At 34.2% G+C, this 18,189-nt stretch overlaps 3 protein-coding genes and 1 non-coding gene across 5 annotated transcripts; 2 read left to right on the top strand and 2 right to left on the bottom strand.

The window, feature by feature from the left end:
- Positions 1-3,593: 3,593 nt before the first annotated feature.
- Positions 3,594-4,389, top strand: LOC108965289 (ARL14 effector protein). The gene has a single exon (XM_018927596.1). The coding sequence runs from the start codon at positions 3,737-3,739 to the stop codon at positions 4,139-4,141; it is 405 nt and encodes a 134-aa protein (XP_018783141.1). The 5' UTR covers positions 3,594-3,736; the 3' UTR covers positions 4,142-4,389.
- Positions 4,390-4,783: 394 nt separating this feature from the next.
- Positions 4,784-13,638, top strand: LOC108965290 (ubiquitin-like modifier-activating enzyme ATG7). Its single transcript, XM_018927597.1, has 10 exons — positions 4,784-5,385; positions 5,476-5,671; positions 6,045-6,382; positions 6,446-6,652; positions 6,727-7,030; positions 7,097-7,285; positions 7,372-7,551; positions 12,583-12,861; positions 12,944-13,060; positions 13,157-13,638. Exons 1-10 carry the CDS (start codon positions 5,195-5,197, stop codon positions 13,208-13,210), a joined length of 2,055 nt encoding a protein of 684 aa, XP_018783142.1. The 5' UTR covers positions 4,784-5,194; the 3' UTR covers positions 13,211-13,638.
- On the bottom strand, positions 7,565-12,037 carry LOC108965291 (32 kDa beta-galactoside-binding lectin). Of its 2 annotated transcripts, none has more exons than XM_018927599.1 (4): positions 11,218-12,037; positions 10,409-10,621; positions 8,056-8,643; positions 7,565-7,989 (listed from the first exon to the last, which is right to left on the bottom strand). In XM_018927599.1, exons 2-4 carry the CDS (start codon positions 10,498-10,500, stop codon positions 7,704-7,706), a joined length of 966 nt encoding a protein of 321 aa, XP_018783144.1. In that variant the 5' UTR covers positions 10,501-10,621; positions 11,218-12,037; the 3' UTR covers positions 7,565-7,703. The 2 variants fall into 2 exon arrangements, with proteins under 2 accessions (XP_018783144.1, XP_018783143.1); XM_018927598.1 differs by having other exon boundaries at positions 10,702-12,037.
- A 904-nt stretch (positions 13,639-14,542) lies between the features above and the next one.
- On the bottom strand, positions 14,543-14,614 carry Trnad-guc. The gene has a single exon. It is a non-coding gene; the product is annotated as a tRNA-Asp (tRNA).
- Positions 14,615-18,189: the final 3,575 nt, after the last annotated feature.

An 18,189-nucleotide genomic window follows, 5' to 3' on the forward strand; every position in this document is an offset into this window, starting at 1 on the left:
TTTATTAAAAAATAAAAGCAAAACTCTACACAACGACCAAAATTTTATTTTCCGAAATTTGTTCATCAAAAATCTGTTGATCAGTTGGCAAGATGTCGGCATAGCTGAAGTAGGGCTTGTGCGCCATTCTCTTTGAAAGCGGCTATGCCTCATCTAGTCAATTATTTCAACGGTGCAAGCAACATTGTGTGAACAAAATATACAAAATAACGGTAAATACGTTTAAAAATAATTTTAAAATAGTAAATACATGCAACCACAGGGTATTTGCCTCAAAGAAACAATGCAAAAATCCAATAAAAACAAATACAGTGCTGTACGAAATAATAGAAGAACCTACTTCGAACGTATATTACATATATAAATAACACAGATTTACATTAAACCAATTCTATTTTGGTTGCTGAGTATAATTAGTTGAAAGTTTTCTTAGAAGATCGGGATTTCGATCGTTCAGTTTGTATAGCGGCTATATGCTATAGTGATCCGATATTCGCCGTTCCGAAAATGAGCAACTTCTTGGGGAGAAAAGGAGCTGTGCAAAATGTCAAACGAAATCGCACATATACAGACGGACAGACAATCGGCCAGAACTAAATTTACTCAGCTCATCATACTGATCATGAATATCTATTTTGTAGGGTTTCCGGGAGAGCACTACTAATTTCCACTGTTACTATTTTTTCCTAGAGAACCATAAAAATGTGACGACCAAATACTTTTAAATTTCGCACGAAATTTAAACCAGTCTAGGCAGAAGCAGCCAAGTTGAGAGTCCTTCACCAGATAAAATCCAGTTTCATTCCTATTACGTAGAGTCGAATATTTTGAAGACGGTCTTTTTCTATGAAATTTAGAAACTACAACAACAATAGCTACATAGCTTCGTGAGTGAAGTCTTATCCTATCCCTCCCTTCTAAAATTAGATTTAGCTGCAGAAAACAAAGTAGTTCTTCGTTGTAAGTTACCTTAAACAGATTGCAAAACTGCGGCTTACAAAATAATAAATTTATTTTACTTTTTCGTCGATATGAATTAATTTTTTTTTTAATTTGAATAGAAATGGAATTTTACCCGAAAATTGTACAAGGTGTTCTGGTCTGGGCTTAATAAAGGCATTCCTTTTTACAGCAAATCGGATGCCTTTAAAATACATACATATTTATACATATATATTTATACATATATATTTATACATACATATTTTCATATAATTTTATAATTCTTCTTCTTTATTGGCGTGGACACGGCTTTCGCGGTTATAGCCGAGTTTATAACAGTCGTTCTTCTTTTCCGCTGTTTGGTGCTAACTGGAGATTCCAAATGTAGCCAGGTCTTTCCAACGAAGAGGAGGCCTTCCTCTTCCTCTGCTTCTTCGTCCATGCCTCTGCTCCATATATCAGAATGGGAATAATGAGTGACTAATAGAATTTGGTTCAAGAGAGGACTTTACTTCAAAATTTCCTACTCGGTCCGAAGGCCAACAGGTGGCAAGAGTTATTCTGCGTTGGATTTCGGGGCTGACGTTGTTGTTGGTGTTAATGTTGGTTCCAACTGTCAACAGTGACATGGGAGCCAAGTCGGTAGTGCGACGATGTTCATTTAAAGACAGGAGATATTTCGTCTTGCCCTCGTTCACTACCAGACCCATTTGCTTCGCTTATATATCCAACCTGGAGAAAGCAGAACTAACGGCGCAATTGTTAAAGCCAATGATTAATTTTAGTCGATTTATCCCTGGGAAAATTCGATTTCGGATCCTTACATGCAAAGTTGGCATTGAGTTTCTTAATAAAAGCCCTGTTTCAAATAAACATATGTGACCTGGTCTACGAAAAGGGAGCTAACGTGCGAAAACTAGTTTTCTGGGAAACAGCTGTTAAAAATCTCATCTTCCATCCGAATCAACTAAAAAGTGAAAATTGATTTTTTGGATTTTTTGACACCTAAGCACCCTTTCCGTTGACCAGGTCACATATATGTATGACAGTTATGAGTTGCTGGAAATAAATTAAGCTGAGGCAAAATAATATTTTCATATATTTAAAAATAACATTACATTAAGGACTGAGAAATGTCCCCCCGTAACGTTAAATGGCCCCATAATACCTGAAAGTGAAACTATGAAATACCTTGGTCTTTATTTGGACAGACGACTCACTTGGAAGATACACATAAAAGAAAACACGAAGCAACTCAAATGTAAAAATAAAAAAATATACTGTCTTTTAGGTCAGCGATCACAACTTAACCTTGAAAATAAAGTACGACTTTACAAGTCAATCCTTAAGCCAGTACGAACGTATTCAATGCAGTTATAGGGGTACGGCGAGTATAGCCAACATTGAAATCCTCCAAAGATATCAATCGAAAACTTTAAGAAGCATTGTAAGTGCTCCTTGGTATGTGAGCAACTTCGAAATCCACAAAGACTTAAATATACCTTTTGTTAAAGACGAAATCAACAAAACTTGTCGAAAGTATTTAGATAGATTGTCTAATCATGAAAACTTACTGGCAATAAATTTACTTGACAACCGTATGGATGTTAGCTTAAAACTAACTCACATTTTGGATCTTCCATATAGATTTTAAGTAGTTTTAAGAAGTTTAAGCAAATAAATAATTTACGAATATATTGATTAGTCTCAATGGAGAACAATCAATCCTGTCACTATTAATGTATTTAAAAAATTTGCTGATTGTCAATTGATAGTTTGCAAATAAATATATATTAAAAAAAAAATTATTTCCGAATATACATACATATGTATGGAATAAAAATTTCTAAAAACAAACTTGTTTTCTATATTTGAGTTATGACATTATTGAGGCAACGCTTGTTGTATTGAAACTATGCATTGCTTTCATAATGTGAGTGAACGTGTTGGAATTTTTATATTCACCTTAGCCGCTAAATTGGAGTGAGCTCACTACACACATGCAAGTATCAATAAACATAGGTGCGGATAATAAACTTATTTCCACATACATATAAGTAATTGGAAAGCAATAAATATGTACATGCATTAAAACAAGTTATAACCAAAAACAATGAACAAATTCCAACAACATCGATTTGTATTTGTGATATAGAAAGTGGTAAGTTGGCTCATGCCAAAACTAAGACTAGATTGGTTTAGACTGATTGCCAAAAAATGCTCATTGTTAACCGAAAGTAAAAGCTTTTGTATAAAAATAGATGACAATGAAGTAAATATGTATATATCTACAAATATTTACATACATGTATTACTGGAACAGATTTTCGGAGTCAGAAGTATATATTTTTGGAGGAAAGAAATCAATTGTCATAAAAATTTAGTTCAAAAATAATTTCCACATTTATTTTAATTATTTTTTTCAGCTTTTCGCTTTCTAAAAACTGTTTATAAAAAGTGGCAACACCTACTTTTTAGAAAACAACCCCATAATTAACTCCGCTTCATTTCTTTCAACCAGCATTTGTTGCACGCAAATTCCTCAACCAATAAGTTTAACTATTAGTGTTGGTCTGGCAACTACAAGGTATATTAAACAGCTGATCAATAATCCGGCTGTCAAAAGTTTAACTATTAGTGTTGGTCTGGCAACTACAAGGTATATTAAACAGCTGATCAATAATCCGGCTGTCAAAAAATTAAAATTTACAACGCCAGCGCTGAAAAATATTTATATCTTCAAGTTAATTATTGCAAAATAATTTAAAAGAAAATAGTAAAATTACATATTATTATGGATGTTGACAGCGAGCTAACTGAGGGTGTAGGTGCACTGCGTATGTCTTTGCGTGAACGGCCACGCAAACAACAGTCAGATCGGCGACTACGCGAGCGCTCCGAAGATTTGAAGTTCCTAGAGGATTTCGATCCTGAAAAATCAAATCGAGAAAAGCGCAAACTGAAACGAAAGCTTACGAATTCACGTTCTACCGTTTACGATGAATATGGTCACATGCGTCATAATGGCATGGATATTTGCGATTGCTTGGATGAGAAGTGTCCAGGTTGTTGGTTTGAGTGCAAAAATTGTGGCTCAACGCGTTGTGGCGTACAGTGTCGTGTGAATAGAAAACAGTTCGTGGATGAAATCACATTTGATGGCAAAGATGTGGTGATAAAAAATAAATTTGTATTGTAGGTTCATGAAAGTGGGATTTTAAAAGAGAATTGCGTGATTTTCATGCAGACTCCGCTGCACAGTTGTACGAGACTGCTTTTTAATATTTTATTTTGCATTAAATATTTAAGTAATTATTCTGCGCATTGATTTTATTAATTGTAATATAAGGTTGTATGTAACTATAGTGATTATGGAATAAATTATAATACTTTTTCTATAAATGTAATCATAAAAAAGTCCTAATAAATTGAAATCAATAGAGGACATTAGGGAGGGTTTTTAAATTTTAATATTTAATTTAATATTTTAGTTGTATTTATAAGAAAACTTTTAATAAAATACTTCAATTGTAAATAGAACTGTCATTCTAAATCGAGGAATGACAATAGAATTTCGTTCCAAGGACTATATACTTGACGCGAAGGGAATGGCACAACTTTCACCCAACCAAGGCCTGCTTGCGCGACAACGTTCCTTAAAATTATTTAGACGACATAAGTTGTTACGACAACAATAACAAATATTTTATATTCTCACTATTTTCGAATAAACATCTGTCAAGTACAAAATCAAATTAATAATGCTATATTTAAAATTACTCTAATGAATAATAATAACAAAAAAAATATTTGTGTGCGAATTAATGCTTACTTTTCATGTTGTAATTTTCGGGTTAAATCGTGAAATTCAGTTTAAGTGGCAGCACAATTATCGTTGTTTCCATCAGCTGGCGATTTGTGTTTATTTACGTTTTACAAATGTTTGTGTTTTTGTTTTCGAAACATTTATTACAATACATATTTCTTTTGCTTTTATCTATAGAATATTGATTTTAGTTACTCAGCGTCTAGATTTGGCATTGTGTACACAAAAACACCAGCAATACGAAGTGAGATAAACAAAATACGCTTGCGTGAGTAGACACAAAGAACAATATTTTTAGAGCGCTGCTACAGCTAGATGTATATTTGAGATAAAACCAACGACGACGACGGCTGGATTATCAGCAGCACAGAAAGTTTATTAATAAAGTGTTATCTAAAAGTGACAGTTAACTAAAATTAGTACGCGATGTCAGACCCAACCGTCCTACAATACGCACCACTGCAATCTTTTGTGAATCCAACATTTTGGCACAAACTATCTGATATTAAATTGAACCATGATCGACTATCGGATGCGCCAAAGCACATTTTTGCATACTACACCAATTTCAACGCAAAGGCATGTCTGCTAGAAACAGATTATACTGCTTTTAACGGGTGAGTTCATATATGAAATGAGCCAAAAAAATAATCTAAGATAGATGTGCGCTAATTACTAATGTAAATAAAACACTTGGAAAATTCCAGCGACTTTATGGCGCCAAGACTATATTACCCTGCCGTCGGTACGCTGTACAACCGAAATACAATTGAAGACTTCAAAGCTTGTGATAAAAATGAGTTGTTGCGGTTAGAGGGACATAAATTGGTGGATGATTTTCGAACTGACCGTGTACTGGATGACCCCAAATTACTTGCGCGATTCTTTGTTCTTTCATTTGCGGTAATGTAAATATTATTAAGTATGACGTCACTTGTTTTTGAATATTCGGGGTGGATTTCTGCAACCGTTGAAATCTTAATACATATGTTTGTAGAGATGAACTAGCTAATATTTACACCCTCAAAAAAATGTATATTAAGTGGCAAACTGATGTTTGTAACACCCAAAAGAAAACGTCGAAAGGTCATATCAAATTTATATTTATAAATTGTCAGCCTGACTAAATAACTCGATTTAACAATGACATCTGTCCGGTATTATAATTTTTTTTCTCGTTCTTCTTTATGTTTTGAAGTTATAATATATCTTAAAAATAATACATGATATTATTTTAATTAATTTTTGTTAAACCGCACAATTTATACCCTTTCAGGATCTAACTACTTACAATTACTACTACTGGTTTGCATTTCCCTGCCCACTAACACCAACACTAAAAGTTGAAAATGGTTCCTCGCCACAGTCTTTGTCAGACATTCCAGAATTGCAGCATTTAGAAAGTTTACTTAAAAGTCAAACAGAAAAGCCAAATTTTTTTGTAATCAAAAGCAACGAAAAGGATTCTATTTATACATTGAAAGATTTACTTGCAACTAGCACGGCATTAGCAGAGCAAAGTGATGAACTTTATTTCGGTTTCGCCGACCCCAGTGAATACGAGCATCCCTCGTGGGTGATGCGTGTATATGCGGCGTATATTTTTTACAAATGGTTAGTTAAATTTAAACCTGATTCTCGTTAATATTTATAATTTTTATTTTATTACATATACAGTCCCGTCCTAGTTGGTAAAACGGTGAAATTTTTGGGTTTGCGCTACGATAGTAAAAATAAATGTGACAAAAGCCTCGTTTGGACGGTGCTACAAACGGAACCAGTGAGTTTTGATGAGAGCACGCCATTCGTTGGTTGGGAACCAAACCGCAATAATAAAATGGGTCCACGTATGGTGTCGATGCGCGACAGCATGGATCCTAAAATGTAAGTTTTCATGTGGTAACAGCAAAATAATCAAAACATTATTTGTAAACAATTTCCTTTTTTTTAATTTCCAGTCTAGTCGAAAGTGCCATAAACTTGAATTTGAAACTGATGAAATGGCGTTTAGTGCCTGATTTGAATTTAGACATAATTGCAAACACAAAATGTTTACTGTTTGGCGCCGGCACACTCGGTTGTAACGTGGCGCGCAATTTACTCGCTTGGGGCTTTAAGCATTTAACGTTTCTGGATAATGGTCGTGTCAGCTATTCAAATCCATTGCGGCAAACGCTCTACACGCACGCAGATGCCAYTGCTGGCAATGCAATGAAGGCGGTGACGGCGGCCAAGCGTGTGCAGGAAATCAATCCAACTGCTGTGCGTAAATTTAGTAGCTATGTAGTGGTGATTTGTAGTTGTAAAACTATATATTTCACTTTTTAGGTCTCCACGGGGCATGTCATGCAAATACCAATGCCGGGTCACACCATAGGCGCATCGATGCAGCAACAAACCAATGAAGATTTGAACATTATCAAAAGTTTAGTGGAGGAGCATGATGCCATTTTCTTGCTGACCGATTCACGCGARAGCCGTTGGCTGCCTACACTGCTGGGCAATACTTTTCAAAAGGTGCGTGTAGAGTGATACGCTGCAATTGCTTAGTGGCCGATGATAATTACTCCTTTTTTATTACCTTTCTATACTTWTTTTTACAGATAGTTATCAATGCCGCCTTAGGCTTTGACAGCTACTTGGTGATGCGTCACGGCGCTGGTTCGCCAAACAACGAAGCAGCTGGTGATGCTGCGCAACCAATAGATATAGGTGATCTGAAGTGTATCGGTGGAGGCAATTTGGGTTGTTACTTCTGCAACGACGTCACAGCGCCAGGAAATGTAAGTACAAGTATTTGAATTATGTATTATTCGTAGGCGATTTTTATTTCGTCTTTGAAATACTAGGCATAACTAATAGTTTTGTACAAAAAATATTTATACTTATATTCAATGTGTGAGACAAGAAAATTTTGTTTACGGAATAGTTGGTGCTAAGCACATTCGTAGTCGTGCTTTGAATACTTTTCGAAACCCGTGCAAGAGAGGTCCCCCATTTGCAAGTGGTCCACACCCGTCACATGTATGTGYAAGCCATTTATGCATGTGACCTTGAAGCCGACAACATTTTGAAATACATTTGTTGTGCGATAGGCATAGCTGCAGAAGTTATAGCCGTCCACGGCGGTGAGGAACTCGCGCTCCGTAAAAGCGATGGCAAGCTTGAATTGCTGATTAAAGACGAATGGAAAACCGCCATGGCGCTCCTCTTGTCCAAATCTGTGTAGATACAATGTGTGTATTGAAAAGAAATTTAAAAGTTTTTACAAAATTTAGTAGACTCACTCAAAGGCCTTATTCATTGAATTGCGCACCACAGCTTTCTGATCGAAACGTACGCTGAAATGCAGCTCCTCACGTTTCGTGTCGCTATCCAAAAATTTAATTATAAATTGTCCCTTCTTATTATCGAAACAACGCGCGGTTATCACAATCAAATGCCCGGGGCTGAACATTATCGGCGAATCATTACTGAAAGCTTTGCCAAAATCGGACGATTGTATTGCTGGCCAGGGATAGGGGAAGACAGCGCGATGATCCACCTGCTTAATCACCTGTATTTGCTCGCTTATTTCGATGCTGCGAAGCGTCTGGAGTGGCATGCGATATCTGAATGTGCAAAAGGGTCGATTGTTGATCGCTATRTGAAATTTCTCCTCACAAGCGAGTATGTAAATTACGAAAAACTCTCCCGACTCAATAGGATTYTGCAATGAATGACCTTCAATGTCATGTATCTCCTCCGGGCCCCATACGCCACCGATCCGTGCATTGCGCACAATTATATCCTTGCGAAAGTAGCAAGCGAAGCGCAAACCGATGTCGGCATTTGGATCTATCACCGCTTTGGCCGTCGACAAACTGATTTGAAATCTTGAGGCGAATTAATTATGTTAATTAGTCAAAAATGCACGATTCATTTACTTACATGTCTATATGTATATAAACAAACGACTTTTTTCAATTTTCTAACGGTTAAATTTAGTAGTTCACAAAGCATTACCCAAGCTGTTTGCGTAAACTGATAATATTTGTTGGAATCTATCCTCCCGTCTCCTTTTTTTTTATTCATGCGCCTAAATGTATACTACAAATTAAGTTTATACCGTTGATTGTTACCAATTACAATTGCAACCACCAATTAACTAATTTTTTARCGTTCTAAGCGAAAGGCCTCTTGTGCTGGTTAATTAAGAGATAACAGTATTCTTTAGACCCTGATTTCCTTCAGATTTGAATTAGATATTCTCTATTTGTAACATTTAGAATGAAGTTCAAACGAAAACCCGACTCAATGCTGTTACAACAATCTGGAAAACGTTGMGGTATAATCATCTCAGTAGCTTATTAGTTGCTGTCAGTAAAATCGAGCTATTGTTTTAGTGTTGTTGTAACGCTTAACTAAAGATTGATATTTGTGTAATTAGCTGTTTAATTTATGCCATTAACTGCCCACTCCTAGCAATGAACAGGGTTGTCTGAAGGGGTTGGGTTTTACTTTGTTAGAATTGATTCATTAATTATCCGAGTATTGAGAGAATAGCTTTTTCTTCCGCAAAAAAAAAAATTAAAAAGAGAGAGAGGCTCCTAACATTGTCTGGCAAGAAAGAGCTTTATTACGCTTTATTACGCTTATTTGAGAGTTTTCGTTCAAACTGAAGTTTTCGATTTGAAACAAAAATGTTTTGAGAGCATTATTCTTCTTTTCTGGCGTGACCAGCGCTTACGCTATTATAGTCGAGTTAATAACAGCGCGCCATTCGTTTCTTCTTTTCGRTACATCGTGTTAATTGGATATTCCAAGCGAAGCCAGGTTCTTCTCCACTTGGTCCCTCCAACGGATTGATGGTACTGCATCGAATACTTTCAGACTTGGAGTGTTTTCGTCCATTCGGACAACATGACCTAGCCAGCAAAGCCGCTGTGAGAGCATAATATGTATAAATTTTATATTTTATATATATGATTATACCCTGAACAGGGAATACTAAGCTTATACAACCCAAAAGAAAACATCGGAGACAGTATAAATTATAGATATAAAYGATCAGCGTGACAAGCTGAGTCGATTGACATGTCCGTCTGTCTACCCTTCTGTATATACGCAAAATAATCCCTAATCCTATATATATATAAGATATCGAACTGAAACTTTGCACACGACCGTTTTTACCCAAAAAGCTGTGTTTTCTTATTGTTGTAAGGCTTTTACTTCAGTTGTGTAAATAATAACCCAAACACTACTCACACCTAATAAAAATGTATTAATAGTTAAATTCAAATGTTTGCGATCAATAAATTCATAAATGTGTACCTATATAATCAGTGTTGATTATTCATTATTACGAAAGTAGATTACACTATCTATAKCATTACTTTTGTTAAACGCTCACAAATGATTGCATGTATTTGTCCAACACGTCACTTAGCGTATTGCTCATCACTGATAGTTGATAACCATACGAATTTTTAAAAACACCTCTAATTAAAASATTTATTGTAATTACAAATGAAACGCATGAGAAAATGTAATGCATGTTTTGCCAAAAACTATGCGTGTCAGTTAATTGAAACGGTCGTTTGTTTATGCATACATACATACATATGTTGAACTGGAGCAAGCACACTCGCCGTTTACCTTGAGGCGCTGTCTATGGTCTTCGCCACAATCTCCAAGGCATGACCAAATTCCAGGTGATGTGCCAAATTGCCCGCGAATTCTGTTAACATATTTGCTTATATTAAATTTTTTTTATTTTTTTTTTATTATTTATATTGATTTTATTATAAACCCGCACGTTCGCACAACACAAAACAGTTTCGGCCGCACTTCGCAAAAGGCAAAAATCAACTGCAAAAGGTAAAAACCGTAAATGTTATCAGCATATTGTCTAGATATTTTAAAGTTTTAATAAGTACACATTTACATACATATGCACATTGTACGTATGTGTTTAAGTATCTGCTTTAACGTTGATAATGTGTTCTTTACTGCTATCGCAGTATGTGTAGTCGCCACTAAGCGTATTTGTAACTTTTGTGCTTTGACTATGTTCTTTTGTTGTTTTGAATTTTATCTAATCATTAAATAAGCAGTTGCTGGTATGCTTTAGTGCTGCGGGGAAATTTGGTATTAATTGTTGTATTTTCGATTATATTTTATTTTTTGTTTTGTTTGCTTAACTTTTAACTTGTTTTCATTATTCATTTTTCTTTCCTTGTTGCTCTTTATTTATTTAATTTATATTTTTTGCTCTCACACCTTAGTATCTGTTTATAACTTTGTTTCAATCAAGCTCCACACACAACTGTTGCACTTGTTGTTACACTCCGTACTCATAAAAATACTCAGCTGTTTTACCAGCTTTATTTATTTACTATACATATCTTTCCACAAAACAGATATTTAAACACACGTTTTTTGTCATTTTGTTAACATTTTCCCACCGGCATTTGCTGCTCAATCTCATGCTTGCAAATTCCACGTAGCAGCACCTCCGATAGCGTCTGCAGTCAACACAAGCGCGCCAGTGAATGTGTTCTCGAATCGCAATAGTTTCGCTTGACCTACCGCGACTGCAAACATTATTACTCTCATTTCCGTTTATAAAAATAATTATTATTTTACGCGAATTCATTACACTTATTTACACAAAAATACACCGTAAGCCGTTTTTGCCATTTCTACATACCATGTTCGCATTTGTCTGCGGCCTGCGTGTTGTGCGTGTTCACGAACATCTCTAATTAATTSACTTTTTGTAATTGTATGTTTTTATTCAATTTTTGTTTATTTGAAACTTGTTTCTTCTTACGTCACATTTAACAAAGATCTCTTTTGGCTCTTTACATGCAGCTTAGCAATTTATTAACTCATTGCTCACCGTTTGATATGWATGCCACAGCGCTCTTCTCTCTGTTTTGTCTTAAAATTTTACACCTTCGTTGTGTTCACCGGGCACTTTTGCACTCAAAACAAACAAATAATAGTCACTCAAACTAAACATTTACAAATTGCAATCATATGCATGCGCATTCATATATGTAGGTATCTATATTTACAAATACAAATTTATTTTTTTATAACCCAATTGCAGCTCTTTTTTTCAGTGACGGTTATTTTGTAACAAAAAGATCCACCGAATGTATAAACATGAATGAAACGTCATTCGGCTTAACTGTTAAACAAAACAGACCATAACACTCAATAACATGGCGMTTACACCTGAACCAAATGTTAAACGGACTCCACTTATATATAGTTTTGAAAATTTTAAGTTTGGTTTTGAGGATCACACCCCACTACATTTTTTATTTTATTTATTTTTTATTCTGATAAATTCTTAAAGCTAACTTAAGGTTATTCTCCAGCTTTCAATTAGTATGATAAAAAAATATAATATAATAATTAATAAAAAAATATTCAAAAATTGCAAAATATTATATAAAATCCAATAATTTTTACTTATGATAAACATGAGTATATATGATTATAGGTTATTTTATTTGAAGTCTAGACCCGAGAAAAAACGTCTAAAAACCTTTGATCCATACTTTTCGCAGGGGGTTTCTGCAGAGCAGCTTTCGTATTTCACGTCAGGTTAAAGCTAAAATTGATGAAGAGCGGACTTACCCTTTATTGAGAGTCTCCACCTTTTCCCTATAGCTCCTCCACARCAATATAAAAAGTAACCAATGTCTTCTTTACTCTCTCCTAAATATGTGGATATAAYTGTACTCTAAACCATATCAAATAAATATCAATTAAATTTATACTCCAAATTAACATTCCAAATATTTTTCTAACTTCAGTCGCTCAAGGATCGCACACTGGATCAGCAATGTACCGTTACACGACCAGGTGTATCGTGTATTGCCGCTAGCTATGCAGTCGAACTGTTGGTGTCCCTCCTGCAGCATCCACTGCGCAACCATGCACCCGCCTACTATTGTGCTAACGACAAATCGAATTACAAAGAGCCAGAGGGGCTACTCGGCATCATACCGCACTCGATACGCGGCCAGCTGAGCAATTTCGAAAATATTTTGCCGGCAACGCAGAAATTCTCCCAGTGCATTGCATGTTCGGAGGTAAGTAATTTTATAAATAACTAACTGTTTGTATACCTTTGTACATGTATATAATGAATATTTCACACTTCTCTATTCGCAGAAAATAATTGCGGAATATCGCGCGCAAGGCAATGCATTTTTATTCAAAGCGTTCGAAACGGCCAAATATTTAGAAGACTTGACTGGCATCTCCGATTTTAAGGCATTGGATAGTGCAGTGAGTGTGAAATAAAGAGAAATAATAATTTAAAACAAATATATATATATAAAACATTATTTAAAAAATGTTATTAAACACTTTTTATATTTTTAGATCATCGACTTCGATGACTCCGACTTGGAAATGTCAGAAACGGAGGATATGTAATTGCTAGCAAAGCAATTTCTTATACTTGCTTACTTAACGCCTGAAAGTGGTTGTATGCTTAAGTTAATTGTTGTGCGCACTACCTAATTGTATACATATTTATATTCATAAAAGTCAATTGCATGTTTTAACACTAACCTAAAGCATATATATTTTAAAAACGATTGTATAGCATTTATAAAACACTGAAATCATTATGTTTAACGAAGATTATTTAACACGAAATTTCCTTATTTTTTAAGCCCAAAGAATGTGGTTTAATTTTAAACATACATATATAGTATGTATATAAATATACATATGTATTTATATGTACTAGTACGTGCTATGTTTTACGTGTAGTTCTTTGCATACAATATTTAAACGTGTATAAAGTGTAAAAGTAAAAAAAAAAGAAATAAAAAGTTAATTGATTAATGAAATTGCAATACAAAGGAATTATTACTAATGAGCTTGGGAACTAATAAGAGGACCAAGSTTGTTTAGAGAAATTTTAAGCAATGAAATTCCAATACCAACTAAATAACTAACGTTTTACATTAATTGTAATAAAATGTTTTGATTAGGGTTTTCAAAATTTTTGTATTAACAAAGTATTTTAATAACATTTTGGTGTCTTTGTGCAATGGAAATATTTGGAGTCTTCTATAATGAGTTTACTTTATAACAACAATAAATTCATAAATGAAATGGAAATTTATTAAACAAGCGATAACCGAATATTTCTACAAAATTAAAACGGCTTATATTTGTATATGTATATTGGCTAAATAAAAATTATAAAAACCGAAAAACTAATTTTTTTAATCATAAAATAAAAGCAGTAATATGTATGTGCATTCTTATATGTTTGTATGTGTGTACGTTCGTTTACATATATAAATGTATTTATTAATAAACCGAGTGCAGCTAATTTTTTTCTTCATTATTATATAATTAATTTTATAAAAATATTTACCGAATGTATATACATACATAAATGAAAAGTCATTCCGCTTAAGTGTTAACCAAAGCTATGATCTCCTCCACAACATAGCGCTTAAACCTGTAACTAATGTTAAACGAACTCTACTAGTCCCCATTGGTGTGGATTTAATGAGGTTGACATAGACACAGTTCATAGAAAAAGAAGCGCCTACTCACCAAATGAAATTATTGCACAAAATAATTCAAAACTTACATAATTTCCCTTTTATACAAAAATATATTATATATTTTTATAAATTAAAATCTTTAAATAAATAAATCAAAATAACTTAGTTATACTATTTAAAAAATTTGTTCTCAATAATAAATAAAAGCTTTTACAACGGAAAAAAAAATTAMTCGTATCTCCCCGACGGGGAATTGAACCCCGGTCTCCCGCGTGACAGGCGGGGATACTGACCACTATACTATCGAGGATATTGAAATCTTAATGTCAATATGTGTATTAATGRTAAATGATTGCGAATAATTCTTTTTTCGGAAGGAACAATTTTTCATTGAAAGCTTTATTAATACATAATGATAAGTATACGATGGAGCTTTTAAAAAAAATCAAACGACATAGAAATAAAATATACGTTGGAGAAAAGATTTTAAATTTATAGGAAATCACTTAAAAAGATAAAATATAATAAAACGACCGAAAGACGCTATAAAAATCACAATTAAGGAGTAGAAAAATAATAAAAGCATGCTAGGAGTTGTTGTAACTTAAAATATTCATCTCAGCAAAAAAATGGAATTAAATGACGAACATTTTCGCGTGACTTTTTTTTACAACTTTCTCGGAGATAGTTCAGCAAACATTCAATATTACATGGTTATTTCTCTGTAAACAAATTTGTTCCCGTTGGATCCCATACTTTTTTTAATCACTAAAAAAAGACACGGGTCTAGAAAATGTTAGCAAAAATAAATAACGGTGCCTCAAAACACCGAAAGAAAACAACTGTAGAATCGCTTTTTAAATTTTAAAACTCTTTTTATTGCAAAAATGGGAATTTTCAAAAAATTGTTAGGTGAAGGAGATCTTACAAGTTTTTCAAATATTTACTCAGATGGTCTACCAAAATGGTTACGAATGCAAAAAAATATAAGCCAAATCCCGAAAAAAGACGACGGAATGAGACTCTTCGCGTCCCCTGTTGAGAAAAGTTGTGATTTTGGACTGTGAAAAGCCATTTTATATCTAAAAAAAAAACATTAAGAAAATATGTTCTAGCAGCTGGACTTTCCAGCAGGAGCCCAAAGAGGAAGCCACTACTTCAACCCCGGCATGTGAAGACAGTTAAAAAATGTCGCCAAATATTCTGGTCCGACGAAACGAAAGTTATTTTATTTGGTTGCCATKGGCGAAGAAAGATATACGAAGGCCAAAAGATGCTTCATTTGATCCTAGAAATGTTCCCCGAGTAATTCATACATATATGGTGTCGCCAAAGCCAACGTATATGCTTACTACGGTAGAGGTCCGTTATATTGGATTAAAGAAAATATGGGTGCKACCCAGCATACGAGTAAGTTGGAAAAAAAACTGTTTTACTTCAAATGGGATTGAGGTTATGAGCTGGGTGATAATCGCCTGACCTTATTCAAATTGAGAATCTTTAGGCAAAGCTCAAAAAACTGTAGGGAGAAAGAACGCGTCAAATTCGAATCAGTTATGCTGTGAAGGAAGCGTGGGAGGTCATTTCTCACGAGAAATGCAGACGTTTGTTGGACTCCATGCTGAGGAGATACGCAGTCTTGTTATCCAACGACGGTCATTCGATGAAGTACTAATTATTTAAGCCTCATTCTATAGCATTATAATGAATCAATTGGTTTTTGATGTGATATACAAAAAATAAGGTGACATTGTGTTTATTTTGAAAATTCTTTATTTATTCTTCCAAATCAATTTCATCACCTTCAAAGTAATCCCCACTAGATGTWGTACATTATGCCAATGGATTTTCCAATCTTCGAAACACTGGTTGTAGTCCCTTTCTGGGTTGGCTTTCAGTTCCGTCTTCTCTGCGGCTTGAATCTCCTCTATCGTATAAAAACGTTTTCTCCGGAGCGGTCTTTTGAGCTTGATGAACAGCCAGAAGTCGCACGGCACCAGATCAGGTGAATACGGTGGTTGYGGAACGATATGGGTTGAGTTTTTGGCGAAATGATCATTGAATGCAAATTCTTTGCTCAACAAATTTCTACATCGCAAAAAACGAAAAACTCACTCACGCAGCTCACAAAACGACACGTATCTCAAACACTAATGAATATTTTGACATGAAATTTGACATAAATGTGACAGTACTACCAACATAAAAAAAAATGATTCTCCAAATCCCTAAATTTTTTCGAAAAACAGCGACGCTTAAACGTCTGTGAAACAATACTTTATGACCACCAGAATGTCATGAAAAGTATTATTACTGGACCTGAGCCTTGGATCTATGCTCACGATCCCGAAACAGACGATCAATCGGTGTACCACAGTTATGCACCGTCACATACTGCATTGATTCTTCGTGAGTTTTTCGCCAAATTTTAAACCAATATCGTGCTACAACCACCATATTCGTGTGATTTAGCTCCGTGTGACTTCTGGCTGTTCAGCCAACTCAAATGATCGCTCCGGGGAAAACGTTTTGAATCAATTGAAGACATTAAACGTGAATSGCTACGCGCATTGATGATTATTCCGGATATTGACTTTAACAACTGTTTCGAGGATTGAAAAAAACGTTGGCACAAGTGTATTGGGACCAAGGGGAATTTCTTTGAGCGACACGACAATAAATTAAAAATTTTAAAATTATGARAAAAGTCTTACTATTTTTTGCTAATAGTATTATACGCATTATTTTTATAGTTTGTATATATCTATATAATATAGGTATGTACCGGTACATATTCGTTTGTCTTTAAAATACCATCTAAAGGCATTTTTCCTGAGTTTCTAAATATTAAATCGTTTTCTGCTTCTTCAATACCAAATAAATTTAATATTTATTCATTCAATTTGCAAAAATTTTATTTTATTTTCAAATATTTTWATATTTTAATTCCAAAAACTTCCTTCAACAAAAAATCTTTGCCCATTARCATCTGGCCAAAGCCATTGTTATGATTATATTATATAAACAAGTCTTCAGATTAATTAATTTGCTTGTAATGATATTCTGTTATCATTGTGCTAATATAAAATGGTAAACACATACATATATAAATATAAGTATGTRCATTTGTATGTAGTATATAAATTTGTACATATTTAATAGGAGTGCAGATTAATGAAAAAAGACATATCAGAAAAATAAAAAAAATAAATAGAGCAAGTAAGGATGGGCTAAGTTCGGGTACAGCCGATATATTCTTGCAATTAACAGCAAWCACAGTCAAGGAAATAACTTACGATGTAAAACGTAAGCCAGAGCATCGGAATTCAGGCAATTTTATATATACATCACTATATATGTATATAAATCATACACTGACCGACATAAGGTTTGTTAGAAAAACGAAAGTCATTATATATAGGATATGGGAGTTGGGGTAGAATCTACCCGATTTCGTCTGTTAACTATTATCATGCCACATATTAAAAAATGTTCCCTGGGTTTCATTGAGGTACATACAATCACATGGAATAAAGACAGCCGGATGTTCTGAAAATATTTGTAAAAGGGGCGCTAGGTTAAAATTTCGCACAATTTTAACTATTTTAGGCACGAAGATAATCTTTCATGAGTAAAATACGCTCTCTTATTTTCATTGGGATAACTCATATGTATATTTGGCGATATATGCGGTACAAAGTCGCCCGTAAACAACCGTTCGAAAATCTTTATATTATGTATATGTGGCCTCAGGGAAGTATTGATCTGATTCAACTCCGAGTGACTGTCTCTCTAGGCGCAATCGAACCATTGCCACGCCCACAAACCGTGATCAATCGAAAGATTATAACATTACATAAATAAGAAGATTACAACAATCGCAGA

The sequence above is a fragment of the Bactrocera latifrons genome, unplaced genomic scaffold (genome assembly GCF_001853355.1).
Source record: "Bactrocera latifrons isolate USDA-ARS-PBARC rearing strain unplaced genomic scaffold, ASM185335v1 scaffold_138, whole genome shotgun sequence".
Classification (NCBI taxonomy): domain Eukaryota; kingdom Metazoa; phylum Arthropoda; class Insecta; order Diptera; family Tephritidae; genus Bactrocera; species Bactrocera latifrons.